The sequence below is a fragment of the Bombus fervidus genome, chromosome 2, assembly GCF_041682495.2.
Source record: "Bombus fervidus isolate BK054 chromosome 2, iyBomFerv1, whole genome shotgun sequence".
In the NCBI taxonomy this organism is placed as follows: Eukaryota; Metazoa; Arthropoda; class Insecta; order Hymenoptera; family Apidae; genus Bombus; species Bombus fervidus.
The window spans coordinates 9,177,803-9,193,360 of NC_091518.1; the positions used below are offsets into that span (position 1 = coordinate 9,177,803).

General features: G+C 36.2%; 1 protein-coding gene across 2 annotated transcripts in view; it reads right to left on the minus strand.

Annotated features, from left to right (window-relative positions):
* Positions 1 to 3,777: 3,777 nt before the first annotated feature.
* The window catches only part of LOC139992053 (uncharacterized), a 33,879-nt gene continuing 22,098 nt past the window's right edge, over positions 3,778 to 15,558 (minus strand). For both annotated transcript variants that reach the window (XM_072012582.1, XM_072012573.1), the window contains 4 exons: positions 14,904 to 15,347; positions 13,713 to 14,219; positions 7,349 to 7,996; positions 3,778 to 6,348 (listed from right to left, as the gene is read on the minus strand). In XM_072012582.1, the coding sequence (XP_071868683.1) occupies positions 4,825 to 6,348; positions 7,349 to 7,996; positions 13,713 to 14,219; positions 14,904 to 15,347 (3,123 nt within the window). In that variant the 3' untranslated portion in view covers positions 3,778 to 4,824. The remainder of the gene's footprint in view (positions 6,349 to 7,348; positions 7,997 to 13,712; positions 14,220 to 14,903; positions 15,348 to 15,558) is intronic.

Consider the following 15,558-nt stretch of genomic DNA (forward strand, 5'->3'; position numbering starts at 1 on the left):
GTGACATTTAAGTTAAATATGTTCTTGGTTATGATCGATGGTCGTTTTTATTAGGATTGATTAATGATTAATCGAACGTTTTGATTAATTTGATCAATTATTAGTAGATCATCGAGTATGATTGATCGCGATCAATCACTAACAGATTTCACAAAACCTTTTGAAGAAATAACAATCTTATGATTAAATATTGAAAATCTAACGATCTTTAATGAGGATCTCTACAATTTCCAAATTGTTTTATATATTAAAAAAATATTTACAATTATTTCCTTTATAGAAAATTAACAACTTAAAATTAAAAATTCAGAATTTATGAAGAAATATTTTTTAGTCACATTAAGAGTAGAAATATTAAAATATATAATATTAAGGAACAATTATTAATAAATAACTGATATTTTAATCATTCGATGATTGAAATTGATTTAACAAGACGTGAATGTAAATTTAAAGAAACTATAAAAAAAAATCTTTAGATTTACCTCGTGTAACATGAAGTTACTGTGAAACCGCGCGAACTGTCTCGCGAAATTCGCGGTTGTACCACTGCTCTCGCCGATGTTGATGTTCTATGACTCACCCTGTTCTTTCCTCGAAGTAGGGAAACATTTCTATGTAGTGCCGCCATCTGTGACGAACTTCAGACACAAAGCGACTTGCGATCGATCCAACGCAACGGTGCAACGCCATTTCTCGCTTGACTACTCACCACGATTTGTGCCACTTTTTCTTTTTTTTTTTCTCTCTTTCCACTTTTCCCCGTCGTTTCCTATGCCATGTGACACCACCGGGAACGTCGAGTATTCGTGGCATATGAAAATTAGGTTGAGGATTCGGCAGACATTTACGCCTGCTATGAAACTTCTCTTTAGTACATGTTCCAAATATTCTGTTACCTTCATATCTCACAAATTTATGAATTCCTTTAAAGATCTTTTAAAATATATTGTTACAAAAAAAGAAACTAAAAAAATTCCTTGGAAAATATAATCAATTTTTCATCTTTACCATTTAATGAATTTAGAGGGGAAGAAATGATTATAACTGTACGCCCTGCTTGTAATATACTATACCTAGTCTTTAATACTTACCATTTATCATTTAGCACTTGTAACATGCTATATGTTGTTGCTTGTAATATACTGTAGTTTTTAACATTAAATCATTTTCCATTTAAGATTTGTAGTAAATTATAATCCTTATTAATCTATACTGCAATCTTTTGTTTGCTATATAATCTAATAGCTAACCTAATATGATAACAACAGATATATACTCGAATCCGAAAATTGGTCTTTACAAAACGAAAAAGATTTTTTCTTACAGTGACTGTTTTTGTCTTAAATATTACTTTTTATTTAATTTACTGCATATAATAAACTTCTACAATATAATATAGACTTTGTTTGTAACCTTATACTTTTTTACTTTTCAATTTATGGAGTTAATCAATATGGTTTCCGATCAATTCAAAGTGGGACAAGAAATTATACCTATATTAATAAACTTTCTAACAATTTTTTCAAGTTAAAGAAATATTTTGACAATAAAAAATCATAATTGTATTGAAAATAAGCTCAAGGACATAGCAGAGTTAAGTCGATATGGAGTGTCGATTGATCGCGAAATGACATAACATGCAACATGTACCAGAAATCGAATATCCGAATCGTGTTTTGACTGTCGTAGTACCCATTAAAAGTGTCGAATTATGACATGGATGACGAGGGAAAATTGAATCTTTTGGCAGTGTCAAGGGCACGCTCTAAATTCAAACCCGTCGTTAGTCTATTTCGAGACATCGTCGAGTTGATTATTTCCTATTTCCGGACTCAAAGTGGCCATCAGAAGTGACAGTGGTGTCGTACCCGTGGCACAGATATCGACAAGAATCGATGGTATGGCCCTTCGATACAATGTAGATAGGATAGGAAAGCGTAGCTATTGGAAAATGATCGTAATGTGACTTCCGGTACGCTTTGATAATTTTCTTCGTTGGGCGTGATGGCTTTCAAGAGGGGTTCCGTGCATCGATAAACAACCCCGAGAACCTCGAAATAGAATTCTAAAGATGATCGAACGAATGCCACGGACGAATCAAATTAATTTGACCGATTAATTCCAACCGCCATATTGACAATTATATACATATATGGAATTTTCCTATTAGACAAATAACAGCAGAATTATTAAACTCACTAACATAATGGATTCCACATTTTTTTATAAATTATAAAATTAAAAAATTGTAAATTATAAAATTAATACTGAAATAGAGCTTAAATGGTTAATCATTTAAGTGTTAAAGACTATAGTGTAAACAAACACTAAATGTTAGATGATTTAAATGACAGAGACTACAGTATATTACAAGTAATATAATATATAACACGAAATATAACATAAGTATAATAAGTATAATACGTAATAAGTTAAATAACGAATGGCAAGTATTAAAGATTATACAATAATATACTATAAGTAAAATGTATATTTTTGATCATTTCTTTTTTGATTAAATTTATTAAGATGATAAAGATCGAAAATTGAAAACATTCGCTTTTAGAGCCTGTATATCTCATTTATGCATTCTATGTATGTGTACTTAAGAATTATACATATACTTGTTATAAGTTACAGTTATCTTATTTTATTATATATTATGTATTTACGTTAAATATTGTATATTTAATCTTTTCTTGTTAACTTCATCTGTTCTTTTTTTATAAATTTTCAGATAAACGGTAATTAATAATACTCATTTGCAGAAATTATTGGATTGTGCAATAAAAATTAAACCTACGAGCGACCTGACCGTCGTTAGAGTTTTCGCAGAAAAACAATGGAAGGTTAATTAGAAGAGATGCAACCAGGCTGATGAACTCCATTGAACTTTGGTCCTGGGAGTTTGTTGGCTCAATTTAACGCGAAAGGGGCGAGTTTGAAGAAGTTGTGCGTCTTTCCTTTTGAAAGGAAAACGTGCACAGCCATCCCGTTCCCACCCTTCTTCAAATCGCGGAACTACAATAGGAGAACCGTTTATTCTTGGCTCTGTTCTCCAACGAATGATTTAATCCCTTCGGCTGTAACGATTCTGTTCTTCAAACCTTATCCTTTGTGCCTTGAATCGGGGTCAGATTTAGGACTCTATGTATATGTTTATATGTGTATCTATGCGCGTGTGTGTAGCGTTATACATTCCATAATTAATGAAAATTTTTAATTAAATTTTCAGTTTACTCGTCTATATTCTTTCGTTCATTTTAAAATGCGACTTCGATTTTTCTGAATAGAAAAGAATATTTCTGTAAAAAAAAAAGGAAACACGAAATTTCTTTGAAAGTAATTGTTTGTCATAATTTGGCATAGTTCTAATGCATTGAATCTAAAGGAATTTTTACAGATTTAATAAGGAACGGATTTTCTTCAATAAAGTTATTAATCATAAACTTCATCTATGTAATATCACCAAAAAATCTAAAATCCTTTAGCCACTTACAACATCCTCTGTTTCATTTCTAGAGTTAAATAAGTTAAGCACCAAAAATTCATAAATTAACTACAGCACCCAGTATTCAATTTTTAAATAGTACTCAACTTTTTTATAAACATACAATAATTTTCAGATAAGGTGACCTGCTCAATAAACAGTAATTGTAATCAGACATCGAGGTTTGCAGCATAAACAAAAAAGGGGTCAATGAGATCAGTTTAACAAACCAACCATAGGAAGTGTCAAGGAACTTACGTAGGGTTGTGTGAAAAAGAGACTGGTTTTTACTTACTTCTGTTTTTAATAAAGTACTTAAACGTTTAACTTACACGCATACCAACAGCAGGTGACAGGTAGATTTCAATTAAATAGATTTAGCCCTTTATCGTTTCATTTTTTATCTTTTTCTTTATCCTTTTTTTTCTCTCTAGATTAGAGACGTTGATGGAACACTAGCAGGGCCTCTGTTTCCGGCTTCGAACCGAGTCAGAAACACCAGAGAATCCCCTGGCACGATTTTCATAAACAAACTTCGTCACACATTATCGATTCGTCGTCAACGGTGCTTGATATTTCTTATCGAATCAGTTTACCCTGACTAGGGTAACGTTTTACTACTTTCTCTGTTGCATCTCTTAATTCACTTAATTCAATCATTTCCACATTTATTCATTTACATATATCTTCTTCTTCACATTATACATTTGATTAGTCTTAACTCTTTGAGACTGAAGATATTTTATTCAGTAATTAATATCATAGTACTAATTAGAACTAAAAAGGAGTTAATGAAGCTACTTTTTAGATTTATTTCCATTTATATGTTCTTCTTTATATTATATCTGCATATGGTTAATCTACACTCATTGAGATAAAAATCATTTATTCAATAATCAATATCATAGTTCTATTTACAAGTGAAAAGGAGACATATTTTTGCTTACAAAGACTTTTACACATCTCACCGCTTCGCTCATAATGAGTGAGATCATCCAATAAAATTATCTGACAATTAACGTTTATTAATTATTATACTTTTAGTAAACAAAAGGAACACTTCTATCCACAATATATTTTTACACATCATTTTACTAATTAATCCTCAACGAGTTAAGCCTTACACTCTGCACCTTCCATGAAGAAAAAGTTACTAAGAAAATCGCTTTTAGAGAAAGTTCCAATTAAATAAATAAAATGAGACATGATACGAAGAACGCGGTCAATGAGGCCCTCTCTATATACAAAAACAATCCATTCCCTAGATAAGATCGAAGGGAACGACGCTATTTATTCTCTTACATTTTTATCGATTACCAATCTTTTTCTCTTCATCTGAACTGATCATCTCGACTGGGCCTCGTCATCACACATCGGCCTCTGTAGCAAATCTCCGTCATATGCGAGACCTTGGTAGTGGTTGAGGTTCGCAGGACCTTTCCTAATATTGATTCTGTCGAATTAATTAATAAAGTGGTGCTACTCGGTTTCAGAGTTGTCGACAGAGGAGGATCACTTGCGAAATAATTCTCGGACGTAGAACTCATCGTTGTGTCTGCAATCATGTCGATTCGTCCCAAGGTCGTCGCGTTCTCCAGATCGATATTCGTTGTGGATTCAGTCCCCGTCGATTCCTTACCATTTTCATCAACATCTCCAATTGTCTGTGACTCTTCAAAACTTACTTGAGTAGTCATTTTAACTTCATCGTCTTTTAATTTAAAAATCTTTTCATTATCCGCTAATATTTCTTGCTTTGATTCATTAACATGATTTGGAATCTCTGTATTAAATACAGGAAGTTCAGTGGTGGTGGTTTCATCTGGATTTTCCGTGTTGGTTACTGTTATTTCCTCCTCAGCACTCTTCATGGTATCGAAGATCGCTTGGACGTAGTCTGAGAGTGTTTTCACACTGGTGTCTCCTTCCTTCTTCGTTACTAACCCCGGAATCGATGTTGTTGCAGATCTACCACTCGTTTTTGAATCGTAATTCCAGCTGGATGATTTGGAGTGATCGAAGGCAGACGGATATCTCACCTCGCTCCATTTGGCCCTGTGATTCTTAGGATGGTTATAATCTTCGTCTTTTGATTCTTTATTACTTTCTTCGAACTCTATTGTACTGTCTCTGTCTATCTCACTGCGATCCTCTAGCACATCATTCTTCCTATTCGATTCTTTCTGATTAAAACTTATTTCTTCTATATTTCGAAATGATTCTGAATCATTTAATTCATCATTCGACTTGCTCTCATCATTACCTTTGGTTGTATATTTACCCGCTATTGAGACAAAACCGAGAGTGTTTTGAAAATTCTTCCGGTTCCATTTCTTCGTTGTTTCCCAGGTTTGCTGTTCCTTCTCTCCAGTAACTATCTTATTCTCGCTCTTTTCTTTTTTCTCTTGTTCGTTTATCTTTATATTATTATGTGGTTTTTTAATTAATTTAATAAATAGATCTTCATAAGGCGACTCTGTGATTGTTGTTTCTTCAATCTTATAAGTGGTTGGAATTGTGGTAAACTGGATTTCTGTAGTTTCACTAACATCTTCAGGGATCACTATAGGAGTGGTCATGGCTGGAGACATTGTCCATGCGGTTTCAGGTACCTCAGTGGTTGTGACTTTCGTAGGTTCGTCGTTCTTTAGAATATCTGATAGAAAGTCTTGTAAAATCGATTTCTCAGGTGAAGCTGAAGCTCCTGCAAGAGGTTTCGGTTCACGGATGGGTTTGTACTTATATTGGTCTCGGAATAAACCGTTTAGGGCAGAGTTGAAGTGCTGGGACTCGGCAGTGACGAAATCGTCCACCGCTGGTCTGACTCGAACGCGGACTCTTCTTCTCCGTGTGATCTGAAGCAGATAGTTGTACGTATTTCTTGTTATTATTTTTTATTATAGTATTATTCTATAATATGTTATGTAGTATTATTATAACATTGCTATTAGATTATTATTTATACATTTCGTATAGTATTACATTTTTTATTAACTTTTAATTCTATGCTCCTTACTCTTTTCAACTTTTTCACCGATTTTTTAAGCTAGATAAATATTTTAATACATATATATTTTTCTCTATTTTTTGTATGAAACTATCAAATCAATTACTCTTCTGTTTCCTTGCTTCTTTCAATTTTTATTGTAATATTGGTGATAATTTTAATTATTAAATCTCCTATCGTCGTCAAAAATAACACTGTTCACCTTAATAAAGGATTGTCTTCACCGCAACTGCTCATGTCGATATTAATATCCTCCTTCTCTCCCCATAACGATCTACCAACCTCTCATAGTAATATTAAGCTTTCCTTCACCTTGCCTTTAACGATCTCCAATAACCTCCCGTACCTCTACCCTGTCTTCAGGAAAGAAAAACCACATATTTTCCTTCAAAAGGTGGAAAAAATTTTCATCACCTACAGATACAAAAAACTACTATGATGCCCATGTTCTATAATTATGTCTTTTTTATCTCCTTTGTTTTAAACCGTCTAAATTTTGGAAAATTTAAAAGAAAATTTACAAAGAGTCGCTCAATACTAATTAAAAATAGTTATATTTACATTGATAATTATAAGGATCAGTAGATAAATAAGTTACGCAAATAAAACATTAAATATAGTTATTATTCCTTATCAAACTCAATTCAATAATATCAACTAATAATTGATTATTAATTCCAATAATATTTTTTCCAGAATAATATCTAACATATCTATTGACTCACCCTTATAAATAAACCATTACAGTCTTTCCTTGAACCTTCTCAAACTTTGCAAAAATCTTATTCAAAATTATTAACAATTAATAAGTCCAGATTACTCTAGATCTAGATCCAAATATATCTTACCTTCCTCCCAGTTGCGGAATTATCGCTTTTCCTCACAATTTTCTCGGAATTAATACTTTGTTGCTCAGTAGAATTGTCAACCTTATCCATCAAAGAAGAATTTCCATTCTGATCACCTTCAACCTCACTATTATTCTTCTGTTTAATCTCTGTTATATTAGTGCTCATTTCAGTCATATTCATCTTCTCAGTATGATCCTGTAAACCAGTTTTCCTACCAAATATTGTGGTACCCATTAACATTGATTCATCTTCTTCTTCTTCTTTTTGTGTTTTTTCTATCTTCTTATCATCTGAAGAGACTACCAGTGTTACAGATGAAACTTCTGGTGCTGCTGTGATTATCTCTGGTGGGTTAACATTTTTCAAGGATTCATGGAACCATTGACTGCTCTTAGAAGCCTCCTCTGGGACCTGATTCACTGCAAAACTCGGCTGGAACGAAGTTCTCGTCAGCTTTGTAGACCATTGACTCTCAGCTCCGTAAATGTCTGCTGTCGTCTGATGGTTGTCTTCCGAAGGTCTCGTTCTTGAAGTCTGGCTGTATTTCCCTGGTGAACTATTGGCTAGTTGAGTTTGGTCGTATTCGTCACGTTGAACAGCCTGCGCTGGATAGTTACCAAAGTTTAGGACGAACTCGGGTGGATACTGAAAATTCAGAGAAGTTTTAATTGGATGGAGGTTTGGATAAGCAGCGTGATTGAATGATAATTATTAATATAGATTTATGTGCACTCAGAAATACGCTGTCTTGCTTAAAGGAAAGTTGATGGTATTATAAGTCATAACTTTTGTCATGTCTCTAAGAAAAATTAAATTAAGAAGATTTTTGGAAAAGAGAACTGGGTGTATTTTCTACCTAAATGGAATATTTTATTTATTTGTTATTTCTTATTGTGAAATTGTTACTCCTCTCATAAATAAATTTTTATTTATCTTATATTTTTTAGTATGAAAGATTTACCTATTTTTGTAAATATAAAAAGAATAAAGTCCTCTAGGGGTCATTATAATTATGAATTCTAATATATAAAAAATTAAAATATATATTCTAAAATATTATAACGTATACAAAGTACAATTACATTATATATTATGCCGATATACATATATCTCAATTAGTGTAAAAGGTACAGATTTTGGTATTTCGAGGTCGCTTTATGTAAGTTCCATTAGAACGAAGTACGTATTATTAATTCTTCTGTATATAAAGTTTCATTGAAATCGATACGCTGTAATGTTTAGTGCAATTTCCTTTTAAGAAGTTAAACTTGCTTATGAGTGCTGTGTGTATGTGAAAAGGGATAAATTTTCCTTAAAGGCTTTATTGTATACCGAGAGAGAGTTTAGAAGTAAAGTTAACGAAGAGAGTTTTTAACAAGGATTCCTAGTAAGTTATAGTGAAAATCTGATACACTGTATTCTAGGTAATATTTTAATTTTAAGAAAAAAATATGTAGACCGGAGAAATTTTTTAAATTTTTGTTAAAATGATAGTGTAATCAGTAGTGTACTATAATATATGTAGTATAATGTAGTACATTATGGTATTTTTATATAATAAGAAAATAGTATATTATTTCTATAATTATAATCTTTATTACAATATTTATGTAATTTATTATAATCCAAGATGCATTTCATACAAAATACTAAAATGAATACTATAATTGTTATATATGTCGGAGATGAAAAGACACCGGACCTCACCTTTGGAATTCTTTGGAAAAGTTCCCAATACTGTAGTCTTTATAAATTAACCGAAATATAATTGTTCGAGACTTGACATAATAAGCTTGGGCTCAAGGCGACAACTAGTCGCCGAACGTACCGTAGTCACGGGATGAATGTTTTGCCTAACAGAGGTATAGAATTGCATAGCTCTCCCTAAAAAAAAATAGTTGTACGGACACCCAACAGTAGACATTCCAACGGTCTCTGCCCTGTGGCTCGCCACACACAGACCCCATTCTTCGGGCAAGATGATTGCCAGATGTCGATGCATCATTCACAGTATATCTCCAGCTAGCCTGAGGATCCGTTATAAATCTTAGGATTTAGTTAACTAAGATCCTTCAAATTGATAAACAGTCTTTATCCTAACAGTCCGTAAATCTGTCACCTACTACGGGAAGATACGGGAGGTCTGCTTTCCTCTCGCATGACGCTTCCCGCTAGTAACTTTCTTCCAAGGGCGGCTAGCATCCTTTTCTAACCACCAACATAGAAATTGACCAATTAACAACAACGTCCATTCCCCTCACTTTCCGAACGGAGGCTTTCCCCAATGGATCCGATAATCTCGTGCCCTTAGACACACCCCATCATAGTCTTCCTCTGCAGCGTCATCGCGACGGAAATTCATTCCCTTTCTTGCAGTCTCATTAGCGAGTTATCTAGTGTCTGTACGGTCGGTGAATAATCTACGTTTCAATAAAGAGTTAGTCAAGTAATCCTTGTATTGCGAGAAGTAAGTCGAGTCCGATGTAGACTTTGGAGTAAAGTACATCTGTTATCCCGTTGACCGCGGATTCGTTATCGAACCTAAGACCATTGCCATTAGTGTCTAATTACCACAGCCACTTGCTAATCTTGTAACATCCATACTTGTGTTAATAAACGTTACCTCGATTGTGTGACAACGATGAATAATTCCGGTGAAGATTGATTATGCGCCCCTAACCCTAATCTTAATGATAACCCGACATCAGAAGTGGGATCAGTGCCGGTTGTAACGATGCAACAGCTCATGACCATTGTGCGCGAGCAACTCAGCCGCGAGAACAAAGATCGAGTGCGGAACTTAGAAATTTAGCGCTACCACGTTTTAACCCCGATATCGTGAGCGCCGACACGGCTGCATGGTGCACTACCGTCAACTTGATGATGAAAGGAAATCCTTTACAAGGCAGCGAGTTATTTTCTGCCTTGAATCGTGCTCTAGAGGGTTCTGCAGCGCATTGGCTTACACAAGTACTGAACGATGAAGATATTACCTGGCCAATAATTAAGGAACTTTTCATTATGCGTTTTGGTGACCAAGAGACGACAACCTCGGAAGATATGCAGGGAACAATCATTGGAGAACGAATCCCCGGGAGCCTACGGTAATCGTCTTCGTTCCCTCCTGAAGATGAAGTGAAAAAACTTAACTAATGTTGAAATTATCAACACCACCATTCTTCATCGACTGAGCTTGCAAGATCAACGCTTTAAACGACTAGCATTCACGAGTGACATCAAAACAGAGGATCAATTTCGAAATGAAATGAGAGTTTTCTCTTATGAAGAGAAGCCGATGTCTTCGTCAGAAAATCCATCAGCGGGCCCCGAAACTAAACGACGCAGGCCATCAGACCTCCGTATCAGGTGCCACCAATGTGGATCATACGAACATAGAAGGCCCGGTGTACTTTCATTATATATATATATATATATATATATATATATATATATATATATATATATATATATATATGTCGGAAATGAAAGTACAACGGGGTCACCCGTTGGAATTACTTGGAAAAACCTCAATAGCATTCACGAAATAACCCAGACACAGTCATTCGAAACTTGAGACAATGAGCTTAGGCTCGAGGCGACAACCGGTCGCTGAGCGTAGCCACGGTCACGAGATGAACGTTCCACCTAACAGAAAAGTGCCAATATTATGAGACACACGTTGTGTTAACAATTAAACCCCGGGTAAGAGCAATGTCGCAGCTACGCGGGTCTACCTAGCAACGGTGGCTGCAGTTTTATTGGTATCCCGGGCCAACGTTCAACAAAGCCAACGCGATCGTAAGGAGAGGAAAGTTTCCATCAGTCAATTATTCTTGTGATCTTCTTGGAGAGTGACATCGTCTAGAGAGCAATATACCAAGCGTCATAGCGAACGTTACTTTTGTGCATAAAATTCTATTCTGAGTTTAACAAAGAGTGAGCCCGTGGACCGTGGATTCGCTATATCGAACCTAAGGTCATTGCCATTAGCGTCTAGTTACCGCGGTCACTGGTCGATCTTATTTCATCTGTATCCGTGATAATAAACGCTATCTCGATTGTGCAACAACAATGAACAACCCAGGCGAAGATTCTTTACACGCCCATAACCCAAGCCCCAACGTCAACCCGACATCAGAAGTGGGATCGTCGCCGTTTGTAACGTTGGACCAGCTCATAGCCATCGTGAATCAATCGAGAGGACAAAGGGTGAGCGTGGAACCGAAGGAAGTACCCTTACCAGAATTCAATCCCGAAAACGCAGGCGCCGATCCAGCCGCATGGTGCTTAACCACCAGTCGGCTCATGGAGAAAAGGCCCATTAAAAACAACGAATTATTTCTCACCGTAAGCCGTGCGCTGAAGGGCACTGCCTCGCAGTGGCTCACGCAGATACCGTTCGTCGCAGACTTTACTTGGGCAAGGTTTAAAGAACAATTCCTTGCGCGTTTCGGTGGGAAAGAGACGGCAACCTCAGCGTTAATGAAGATGCTGGCCGAACCTCAGCTGGAGGGTGAATTTACGGGAGCCTATGGTATGCGTCTCCGCTCCCTCCTTGGAGCAAGGTGGGAACATTTGACAACAACTGAAATAGTCAACGCCGTCGTTCTTTATCACCTGAGTTTGCGCGACGAGCGTGTCGAGAAGATAGCGCTTACAAGCGACGTCAAGACTCTGGACCAATTTGCGACGGAAATGAACGCTTTTCACTACGCGAAGAAGAGGCTGACGCCTTCGTCAAGAACTCCATCGGCAGGCCCCGAAGCAAAATGACGGAAGCTGTCCGACCCCCGGATTAAGTGTCATTATTGCGGTGTCCCCGGGCATAAAATAGCGGAGTGCCGTACGAGGATGAAGACCGAGAGACAGGAAACTACACGACGCCCGGAGAAAAGCCGACCAGCTGTATCATCCAAGGTGTCCTGTTTCAAGTACCGCGAGGAGGGCCATATCGCGCCTAACTGCCCGTTACTGCGGAAAACAAACCGCGACTCTGATAACGAACGTCGAGTCAACTCCTGCGTGGTGGAGTCTCCAACGGGTAAACTAAGCCATCTGGGTGAGTCGTTTTCATTTTGTTTCGATTCTGGAGCCGAATGTTCGCTAATTAGAGAATCCATAGCTTCGAAATTTTCCGGCAAAAGAACGACCGATGTAGTGGTAATGCGAGGGATAGGAAACAATCGCATTAACTGCACATCGCAAGTTTCGTCCGTAGTGCGCATCAACGATTTTGCGTTGGAAATAACTTTCCATATCCTCGATGACAGCTATCTAGAGTGCGACATCATAATAGGCCGCGAGATCCTAAACCAAGGTTTTAACATAGATATTTCTCAAAATAGTTTCACTATTAGCAGGGCAAAGGCCGTCAATAGTTGCAATAAAACCGTCGAAAACGAAATTGATATTAACGAACTCGACACCGAGGTGCTCGGCGAAGATATAGACCGATTGGTTTCTATTCTCGAAAAATTTAAGAGTTTGTTTATTATGGGGTTCCCGCGTACACGCGTAAAGATGGGATAGTTGAAAATACGTTTGATCGACCCTAACATCACCGTACAAAGAAGCCCCTATAGACTAAGCGAGGCGGAGCGAAGCATAGTACGCGAGCGAATAGGCGAATTAATTAAGGCGGGAATCATAAGGCCTAGTAACTCACCATTATATAATATATTACAATATCTTTATTACATATAAAATGCTATTATCAATATTATCATACGAATAATATCATACTATATATATATATATATATATATATATATACTATAATTCCTACGCTCTTGCATCGTTTAAAAATTCCCACTATGTACTTCTCAAAATGAGTCTCAATATAATCTCAACCATAAAATTTCCATATCGTGAATTACAACGCGACAATTATTTCTCCCTTAACGCGACCCACAAGCGGGCCAGTGAACGAGCCTTCGAACTGGCGTAGAGGCAGGCCAGAAACAAGAGACTACAGTTATACCGTGTACGAACACCAACAGAAACTGTGCTCGAGTTTCTAATCACGCATCGCATCGTCTGTCGTTAACGTCCCTACTAATCGTCCTAACTAGTCGCTGGAAACATTATATATTGTATATTAGATGAAATAGATGTAGCATGTCCAAACACGTAATTTGAGACATTCTTAGGATACTGACAATTTTCAAGTCCTTCAATTTACTCATTGACTTAGATCATTTGGTTCTTTATATCCAAGTCGACTACAACTGATTGACAGAGCATTGGGTTGTAAGATTTTATCCCATATACACGAACTACGCATGTTGTATAGGACAAAATGTCATCACCCAATAATTCTAATTTACAACCAACCAACATTTATTCCTCCAACTGTACTCACGTTCTCGCTAGAGGACTCGTAGAATTGATGTTCAGTTGGATTACGTACTCCACCGGAGAATCCTCCACCGTTATCGTAATTATCGTCGTATGGCTCCTGTTGTTGCTCTGTGGTCACAGATTGTGGTCGTATAGGCGGATAGTTTTCGTCCAATGGCAGCTCGTTATGCGCTTCTAGCACGGACTCTGTTGTACTAGTGGTAGATACACGTTTTCTACCAGGTCGTCGTATTCTACTTCTTATTCTAGTTTGTTTTATCTCGTCTGGTCTAGATCTTGGCTTAACAGTGTATATCGTGTCGTCTGGAATCACTGTGGCAACAGGTATTCTTTCAGTAGTGGTGGTGACTTCTGGCGTCGTTATGGGCGATGGTAAGGTTGTAGGTTTCAGTGGTAGACGACGATTGGGGGTTGGATGATACTTCTGACGGTTTTTCAACAGCTGCGTCTGTGGAGGACTCGATTCCACTGCGGCCTCATCGTTTGGTAGCAGAGATTCCTGCGGCACCTGGAAACGAGAAGTTTTATTTTAAATGGTTATCTTTTGAAAGTTTTTATAGATCCTTGGCAATTGGAGAATTTTACAAATTTTAGAAATTCTATATCTTATTAGTAAAGTTTAGTAGTTAGTAAATTTTATGTTTTCGTTCTTACAAATTTTATGCTTTCTTTGGTAAAGTTTAAATTGCAATTTTTAAATTATATACATTTTAAATTTTGCCTATATGTTATATTTATAGAATATAATAATTATATGAAGTACAACGACTAGAAAATTTGAACATATAAAAATGCATATAATATGCAACAATATATAAAATACCTAAGTTATGCTATATACTATAACATTCAATATATAGAACAATTCTATATGCTTCATTTTTTAAATTATTAATTTAATTTACATAAATATCTGCGATGTGATAATAACTGTATAAATTGATAAATTATTTAAAGATTTTTTTCTGGTCTCTTCAAAGTGTTATGCGTAATGTAATGTTATTAAATTAATCATCATTGAATATTAAAGAATCGTGTTAAGAAATAAATTTGTTGTTCAAGACGCCATTGTGTCTCTTGCTTAAATTGTTCATTAAAAGATACTTCAAATAATTCCTCTACTCAGACTTGAACAAATAATAAAAAACGAGATTTAATGTTCCTATTAAAGACCTCCGATATCCTCACTTACCTCCGGAAGCTGGGGCCGGTATGTAACAGCCGTCTGAAATCTGTTATCCACCGGATGTACCGGTCGGAAGTTTGGTGGCCTTATAAATCCGTAATCAATGTCCTCTTCAGTTGGACGCACTGTAGTGGTCGTTGTAGATGGCGCTGGCGTTGTAGTGGCTTGTCTTTGTTGCTGAACTGCATGAATCTTAATATATTCGTTGCCGTCTGTCTGAACTTGAGATCCATGATTCTGAGTACGAGGTCTGGATCTGACTCTCTGCCTGTTGGATGTGATTCGAGTAGAATCCTGGTTCACCACGTTGAAACGAACGTACTCATCCTGTGAACCCCTATTTCGGGTCTGAACCGAAGGATCATGATGCAATCGAGTGCCAACGCGCCCTCGAACTCGTTGTCGAATCACCACAGGAGTGGTACTCGTTGTGATTGTTTCTGTTGTTATCTGAAATGGAAATTGTGTTGACGTCACGATTGAGTTACCTTTGTCTGTCTTCTTTGTTGTGATAAATAATATAAAATCAATATAGTCTGCACGTTGCTTTGTTATTTGTATCAGTGCAAATAACCTTATATCTGAATGTACAGAAATTTAATTAATAAAAAATCAATATACGTACTTATGAATTTGTAAATTCCTCTCTATGTAAAAATTT